This window comes from Nerophis lumbriciformis, linkage group LG03, assembly GCF_033978685.3.
Source record: "Nerophis lumbriciformis linkage group LG03, RoL_Nlum_v2.1, whole genome shotgun sequence".
In the NCBI taxonomy this organism is placed as follows: domain Eukaryota; kingdom Metazoa; phylum Chordata; class Actinopteri; order Syngnathiformes; family Syngnathidae; genus Nerophis; species Nerophis lumbriciformis.
In genome coordinates this window covers 21,248,175-21,257,435 of record NC_084550.2, presented here as the reverse complement: position 1 = coordinate 21,257,435, position 9,261 = coordinate 21,248,175, and the positions used below count along the sequence as shown (strand labels likewise).

The 9,261-nt window shown below is 39.9% G+C and overlaps 1 protein-coding gene across 2 annotated transcripts in view; it reads right to left on the bottom strand.

Moving 5' to 3' along the window:
• Positions 1–642: 642 nt before the first annotated feature.
• Positions 643–9,261, bottom strand: part of sugt1 (SGT1 homolog, MIS12 kinetochore complex assembly cochaperone) — an 84,807-nt gene continuing 76,188 nt past the window's right edge. For both annotated transcript variants that reach the window (XM_061935131.1, XM_061935139.1), the window contains exon 13: positions 643–6,448. In XM_061935131.1, the coding sequence (XP_061791115.1) occupies positions 6,347–6,448 (102 nt within the window). In that variant the 3' untranslated portion in view covers positions 643–6,346. The remainder of the gene's footprint in view (positions 6,449–9,261) is intronic.

The window sequence follows — 9,261 nt, the reverse complement described above, 5'->3', positions numbered from 1 at the left end:
AAAAGACTCCTTAGCCGTCATGCTAACAGATCGTACCCACGATGCAAAGCGCTTAGCTCCTTTTGATGTCACCCAATGCCGCCTCGGGCTTGGGTTGGGTAAAGATGAGTGTAGTGGCGTGCGTGTGTCAAGTATCCTGGAAGGAGTGTGAGTTTATGAGTGTGTGCGAGGGGGGGCGCCATAAAGCGAAGAGTTCAATCCTGAGCCACAAATGAGCGTTTGATCGTCCCCGGAGATGAAACGACGTGTGAAGACTTTCGCACGTGGTTGAGTGCGAGAGGCTTGATGAGGCGGTTAGGGGGCTGATCCATATTAATGCTCTTTCTCCACGGAAGGACGCCCATTCATGGTCGCCGCTTCCCACTTCTGCGAGTTGCAGAAGGGCCAAACATCTCCTGGCGTTCCGAGACAATCCCAAGCAAAGCTAAATCCTGCCGCTGCGGGACATATCTCAGCCCCCCCTTCGCTGGTATCAGTGACGCCACATTTCATTCCTCTCGGCGCACAATACAGAATTTGGCTCCCTGCCATCCTATATTACCCTTGTGGGGGCTGACGGGCCAACCAACCACCCCTCTCTCACCCAGAGACTTTCCAACCTGTACGGAACAATTTTCAGAGACAACAAAACTCCGGAGAGCGTTAGCCGGACAAGCCTTTTATTCAGACCTTGGATTGAATCACACTCAACAAGCGGTACAAAGCCACTTATTGGCGCTGAGATATCTTGCAGAGCGTGGGTGCGGAAGCCGAGAAAAATCACTCCGAGTTATCGCTTAAAACATCTAAATTACTTCTTATTGTTAACTATACATTTTTTTTTTATACATGTGCTGATAACAGGAAGTCATAAAGGGCTTTAACATAGAAATGCTGAAGGCAAACAGACAAGGGTTGAATTATGTACTAAACCCCTGATATGAACGTCGGGTTGGATTGTTTTAAGTCTGTCAGTCATGTTCTAATCCACTCTTTCCTTCTAAGTACTTTGGCCTTAAGGATGCAAATCCTTCTGTCCTACTAACTTTCCAAATTGACAAGAGAGGACAAGGAGGTACGGGGGAGATGATAATGAGAAATGTATGACCTTGTTTCCACCAAGCAGTACAGTTCAGTTTTGTACGGTACCATACACAGTACAGGCCAAAAGTTAGGACACACCTTCTCCTTCAATGCGTTTTCTTTATTTTCATGACTATTTACATTGTGGATTGTCACTGAAGGCAACAAAACTATGAATAAACACATAACAAAAAAAGCTAAAATAACTAAAAACATGTTTTATATTCTAGTTTCTTCAAAATAGCCACCCGTTGCTCTTGATTACTGCTTTGCACACTCTTGGTATTCTCTCGATGAGCTTCAGGCACACCTGTGAAGTGGGAACCATTTCAGGTGACTACTTCTTGAAGCTCATGGAGAGAATGCCAAGAGTGTGCAAAGCAGTAATCAAGAGCAAAGGGTGGCTATTTTGAAGAAACTAGAATATAAAACATGTCTTCAGTTGGTTTAAGAACTTGAAAAATTCCCAGTTTTCCAAAATTCCGTAATACAATTTTTTTTTTTAAACTTATTTATGAAGATGTCATCTGTGCATTCTCAACTTCCTGTTTGGATGTACACTACAGGCCACACCTTCTCGTTTATATGCTTTTTCTTTATTTTCATGACTATTTATAATGTAGATTGTCACTGAAGGCATCTAAACTATGACACCTGTGAAGTGAAAACCATTTCAGGTGACTCTTGAAGCTCATGGAGAGAATGCCAAGAGTGTGCAAAGCAGTAATCAAGAGCAAAGGGTGGCTATTTTGAAGAAACTAGAATACAAAACATGTTTTTAGTTCATTCGTAGTTTTGATGCCTTCAGTGACAATCTACAATGTGAATAGTCATGAAAATTAAGAAAACACATTGAATGAGAAGGTGAAGTGAAGTGATTTATATTTATGTTTATATAGCTCTTTTCTCTAGTGGCTCAAAGCACTTTTACATAGTGAAACCCAATATCTAAGTTACATTTTCAAACCAGTGTGGGTGGCACTGGGAGCAGGTGGGTAAAGTGTCTTACCGAAGGACACAACGGCAGGGACTAGGTTGGCAGAAGCGGGGATCGAACCTGGAACCCTCAAGTTGCTGGCACGGCCACTCTACTAACCGAGCTATACCGCCCCAATTGTAGATTGTCACTGAAGGCAACAAAACTATGAATGAACACACAACAAAAAAGGTGAAATAACTGAAAACATGTTTTGTATTCTAGTTTCTTCAAAATAGCCACCCTTTGCTATGATTACTGTTGCGCACACTTTTGGCATTCTCTTGATGAGCTTGAAGCACACATGTGAAGTGGAAACCATTGCAGGTTAATGGAGAGAATGCCAAGAGTGTGCAAAGCAGTAATCAAGAGCAAAGGGTGGCTATTTTGAAGAAACTATAATATATAACATGTTTTTAGTTATTTCACCTTTTTTTGTTAAGTACATAACTCCACATGTGTTCATTCGTACTTTTGATGCCTTCAGTGACAATCTACAATGTAAATAGTCATGAAAATGAAGAAAACGCATTAAATGAGAAGGTAAATTGAAGTGATTTTTATTTATATAGCGCTTTTCTCTAGTGGCTCAAAGCACTTTTACATAGTGAAACCCAATATCTTAAGTTACATTTTCAAACCAGTGTGGGTGGCACTGGGAGCAGGTGGCTAAAGTGTCTTGCCCAAGGACACAACGGCAGTGACTAGGCTGGCAGAAGCGGGGATCGAACCTGGAACCCTCAAGTTGCTGGCACGGCCACTCTACTAACCGAGCTATGCCGCCCCAATTGTAGATTGTCACTGAAGGCAACAAAACTATGAATGAACACACAACAAAAAAAGGTGAAATAACTGAAACATGTTTTATATTCTAGTTTCTTCAAAATAGCCACCCTTTGCTATGATTACTGTTGCGCACACTTTTGGCATTCTCTTGATGAGCTTGAAGCACACATGTGAAGTGGAAACCATTGCAGGTGACTACCTCTTGAAGCTCATGGAGAGAATGCCAAGAGTGTGCAAAGCAGTAATCAAGAGCAAAGGGTGGCTATTTTGAAGAAACTATAATATATAACATGTTTTTAGTTATTTCACCTTTTTTTGTTAAGTACATAACTCCACATGTGTTCATTCGTACTTTTGATGCCTTCAGTGACAATCTACAATGTAAATAGTCATGAAAATGAAGAAAACGCATTAAATGAGAAGGTAAATTGAAGTGATTTTTATTTATATAGCGCTTTTCTCTAGTGGCTCAAAGCACTTTTACATAGTGAAACCCAATATCTAAGTTACATTTTCAAACCAGTGTGGGTGGCACTGGGAGAAGGTGGGTAAAGTGTCTTACCGAAGGACACAACGGCAGTGACTAGGTTGGCAGAAGCGGGGATCGAACCTGGAACCCTCAAGTTGCTGGCACGGCCACTCTACTAACCGAGCTATGCCGCCTCAATTGTAGATTGTCACTGAAGGCAACAAAACTATGAATGAACACACAACAAAAAAAGGTGAAATAACTGAAACATGTTTTATATTCTAGTTTCTTCAAAATAGCCACCCTTTGCTATGATTACTGTTGCGCGCACCTTTGGCATTCTCTTGATGAGCTTGAAGCACACATGTGAAGTGGAAACCATTTCAGGTGACTACCTCTTGAAGCTCATGGAGAGAATGCCAAGAGTGTGCAAAGCAGTAATCAAGAGCAAAGGGTGGCTATTTTGAAGAAACTATAATATAAAATATGTTTTCAGTTATTTCACCTTTTTTTGTCAAGTACATAACTCCACATGTGTTCATTCGTAGTTTTGATGCCTTCAGTGACAATCTACAATGTAAATAGTCATGAAAATAAAGAAAACGCATTGAATGAGAAGGTGTGTCCAAACCTTTGGCCTGTACTGTACATTTGTTGGTAACGGCACTGGTGCTCTTTCATTGGTTACCAACTGCGGTCTGCTTACTGGTCGACATAGAATCGATACCGCCATGGAGAAACTGGATATGAATGGAACAGAAATATGCTTTTACTTAAAGGGAAACTGCACTTTTTTTGGTATTTTGCCTATGGTTCACAATCATTATGAAAGACATGACGGATTTTTTTTTTTTTAATGCATTCTACAGCCGAGGCAATGGGTGGTCCTCTATTCCGGCCATAAAATCCAATAAAAAACATCCAAAAGGCGCCAACAATACTCCATTTACATTTCGTGACTTGAACATTAACCAAGTATTAGTGATATTGTTATTATAAGTGCTAACGCAGACAGACTATTAATAGCGGCAACGTGATCATCATCCAGTGTTCAGCTGTTTCCTCACTTCCCTGCTCCCTGGAAGTTTATTCTAGATCATAAATCACGCCTCTCACCCGGACAGCAGAAGGCTGAGGACGTATTCCGACAAGTTGGTAGACTTTGACAGCACAATTTAGACTCAAAAATGGTGAGGACGACACAAAGACACTTGGTTCCAACCCCCCTTTTTTGCGAGAATTATGAGTTATTCTTCATCTAAATGGGAATATATGAACATCCTAGCAGTCGGCATCCTAATGACAGCAGACATTGTACAGTAAGTGATGTTTTACTACGTTTGTTGGCTCTCATAAAGTTTGCAGTGAGTAATAATTAGTGATGGAGTTGGAAAATAAGCGTACGTCGTGATGCATTTTTTAAATTAATGCGCCGTGTATACTTAAAAATGATCAAAAATATGCACATATTAAATGATATTATAAATGTGCCTGTTATATACAGTATATACTTACATCATGTATATCACACGGGTCAAACTCAAGGCCCGGTGGGTCAGATCCGGCCCGACAAGTCATTTAATGTGGCCCGCGAAAGCCTGGGTATAATGTGGATACTTCATCTTTCTGACCAAATGTTTATTATTTCCATTTTGACAGAAAAAAAGGAAATTTCACATGTTTTGAACTTTGATCTATGTACAAATATTCAATTGTTATTTCTGAATCTTTGGGCACGTTAGCCATTCTATTACGATTCTTGGGGTGAGGATTTGATTCATAATCGATACTCAATTTAACACGATTCTCGATTAAAACTGATTTATGCAATGTATTATTTGGTACAATAATAATTACATAACACCTTAACAAAACAGCTTACAAAATATATTTTTGGTTGTTGATGTTATGACACGTATGTGCACCAAATAAGTATAATGTTTTTTTTTTTTTAGATAATTTGTCAAAAAAAAGAAGAAAAAAATGCGATTTGTGAATTTGTTTGAATCAATTTTAATTGAATCTATTTATTATTTATATAATTTTTAATTTAATATTTAATATTTAATAATTTAATTTAATAATTTAATATTTCAATATATAATATTTAATTTTATAATTACAATGTATTTATTATTAATTCAATCAATCGAGATGAATAAGAATCGTGATTTATATGTGATAAAAAAAAATATTTAGCACCCTATTTATTAAAAATGCGATTTGTGAATTTTTTTTAATCAATTTTAATTTAATCAATTTTTTATTTATTTAAATGTTTTTATTTAATATTTAATAATTTAATATTTAATAATTAATTTAATAATTTAATATTTAAATATTTAGTATTTAATTTAATAATTACAATTTATTTATTTATTATTAATTTAATCAATCGTGATGAATAAGAATCGTGATTCATATGTGATAAAAAATTTTTTTTAGCACCCTCATTATTATATACCGTATTATAGTTTGTAAAAATGACAATACATACTTAAATATCTGCTTGTCACCTGGACTTACGATTTCAAAGCAAGTTATCCAATCTATTTGTACGTACACAAATTAAATAACCAAATGCATAGGCAATTGTGCAATAATATAATGAGACGATTATACTTTTATTACTTTTACTACTATATATGACTGCAATGTGGCCCTTGATGAAAAGAAGTTCGACACCCCTGATGTATATAAAACCTTAAAGGAGGTGTTTGGATGTTTTTAACTGCTTTATAGGCAGAATTGAGCGGCTCCCTTAGGCTTTATTGTAAGCAGACTTTTTGATTGAATGTATTTAATATTTAGAATGCATATAGGAACTTTTCTATTTATCTACCCAGTCTAGGAACCAAATACGTTTGTACATTGAGGTTCCGCTGTATTCCCATGGACTGAAATGAACTGTACTGGTTGGTGGAAAAGCACAGGTCGGAGAGGACGGGCAAAGAAGGAGGAGACTGAGTGAACTTCCGAGGGGGGTATGCAGGGACCGAGGTCAAACTGAGGGGAAAAAAGGAAGCGGAGAAGAGAGAGCGAGGGAGGGAGGTTCAGTACTTCCTCAACTCGACATCATCCGGCGGGCTTGGATCCACTTTTCTCTTGCCCACATCTTTCCAGTTGGTGCTCAGGACCGTGCCATGTGACTCCGTCTGCAGGAAAAAAAAAGGCACAGCAGGAAAAAAATCACTGCAGTGGAATGCGCTATTTCATTAGCAATCTGGTTATGCAACACCTTCGCTCTGCTTTAAAACGCTCACAGCTTAGATTAGTTGACGACAGCAGTACTGGTTTTATTCATTAAAAAAAAAAGGAACACTTAAGGGCTCAACCCGACTCAGAAGATCCAGTCGGCCTGACAGTCAGCACTTCACGCTGATGAATTGCCTCATGGGAAAAAAGACCAAAAGTTTGCCTTCCAAAAACTTTGTATACAAGAAAAAAGTGTACACTGCGTGTTTTCACCCAGAAAGAACTTTATCAAACATGTCTAGCTGTGAGAAATGCATCTTAATCGCTGTTCTTCATCATCTCACATAAATTTACAAAACCCAAAACCAGTGAAGTTGGCTTGTTGTGTAAATGGTAAATAAAAACAGAATACAATGATTTGCAAATCCTTTTCAACCTATTTTCCATTGAATAGACTGCAAAGACAAGATATTTAACGTTCAAACTGGAAAACGTTATTTTTTGCAAATATTAGCTCATTTGGAATTTGATGCCTGCAACATGTTTCAAAAAATCTGGCACAAGTGGCAAAAAAGACTGAGAAAGTTGGGGAATGCTCATCAAGCACTTATTTGGAGCATCCCACAGGTCAACGGGCTGATTGGGAACAGGTGGGTGCCATGATTGGGTATAAAAGCAGCTTCCATTAAAAATGCTCAGTCATTCACAAACAAGGACGGGGCGAGGGTCACCACTTTGTGAACAAATATGTGAGCAACTTGTCGAACAGTTTAAGAAAAACATTTCTCAATGAGCTAGTGCAAGGAATTTAGGGATTTCACCATCTACGGTCCGTAATATCATCAAAAGGTTCAGAGAATCTGGAGAAATCACTGCACGCAAGCGATGATATTACGGACCGTCGATCCCTCAGGCGGTACTGCATCAAAAAGCGACATCAGTGTGTAAAGGATATCACCACATGGGCTCAAAAACACTTCAGAAAAACACTGTCAGTAACTACAGTTCATCTCTACATCTGTAAGTGCAAGTTAAAACTCTACTATGCAAAGCCAAATCTATTTATCAACAACACCCAGAAACGCCGCTGGCTTTGCTGGGCCTGAGCTCATCTAAGATGGACTGATGTAAAGTGGAAAAGTGTTCTGTGGTCTGACAAGTTCACATTTCAAATTGTTTTTGGAAACTGTGGACGTCGAGGAAAAGAACCATCCGGATTGTTATATGCGCAAAGTTTAAAAGCCAGCATCTGTGGTGGTATGGGGGTGTATTAGTGTCCAAGACATGGGTAACTTATACATCTGTGAAGGCACCATTAATGCTGAAAGGTACATACAGCTTTTGGAGCAACATATATTGCCATCCAAGCAATGTTATCATGGACGCCCCTGCTTATTTCAGCAAGACAATGCCAAACCACGTGTTACAACAGCGTGGCTTCATAGTAAAAGAGTGCGGGTACTAGACTGGACCGCCTGTGGTCCAGACCGGTCTTCCATGGAAAATGTGTGGCGCATTATGAAGCCTAAAATACCACAACGGAGACCCCTGGACTGTTGAACAACTTAAGCTGTACATCAAGCAAGAATGGGAAATAATTCCACCTGAAAAGCTTCAAAAATTGGTCTCCTCAGTTCCCAAACGTTTACGGAGTGTTGTTAAAAGGAAAGGCCATGGAACAGTGTGGTAAAAATGCCCCTTTTTTGCAATGTGTTGCTGCCATTAAATTCTAAGTTAATGATTATTTGCAAAAAAAATTATGTTTCTCAGTTTGAACATTAAATATTTTGTCTTTGCAGTCTATTTAATAGAATATAAGCTGAAAAGGCTTTGCAAAATATTGTATTGTTTTTATTTACGAATTACACAACGTGCCAACGGCAGCACGGTGGAAGAGGAGTTAGTGTGTCTGCCTCACAATACGAAGGTCCCGAGTAGTCGTGAGTTCATTCCCGGGCTCAGGATCTTTCTGTGTGGAGTTTGCATGTTCTCCCCGTGACTGCGTGGGTTCCCTCCGGGAACTCCGGCTTCCTCCCACCTCCAAAGACATGCACCTGGTGATAGGTTGATTGGCAACACTAAATTGGCCCTAGTGTGTGAATGTTGTCTGTCTATCTGTGTTGGCCCTGCGATGAGGTGGCGACTTGTCCAGGGTGTACCCCGCCTTCCGCCCGATTGTAGCTGAGATAGGCTCCAGCACCCCCCACGGCCCCGAAGGGAATAAATAAATAAATAAATGATAAATGGGTTGTACTTGTATAGCGCTTTTCTACCTTCAAGGTACTCAAAGCGCTTTGACACTACTTCCACATTTACCCATTCACACACACATTCACACACTGATTGAGGGAGCTGCCATGCAAGGCGCTAACCAGCACCCATCAGGAGCAAGGGTGAAGTGTCTTGCTCAGGACACAACGGACATGACGAGGTTGGTACTAGGTGGGGATTGAACCAGGGACCCTCGGGTCGCGCACGGCCATTCTTCCACTGCGCCACGCCGTCCCAAATGATAAATGGGTTGTACTTGTATAGCGCTTTTCTACCTTCAAGGTACTCAAAGCGCTTTGACACTACTTCCACATTTACCCATTCACACACACATTCACACACTGATGGAGGGAGCTGCCATGCAAGGCGCTAACCAGCACCCATCAGGAGCAAGGGTGAAGTGTCTTGCTCAGGACACAACGGACATGACGAGGTTGGGACTAGGTGGGGATTGAACCAGGGACCCTCGGGTCGCGCACGGCCATTCTTCCACTGCGCCATG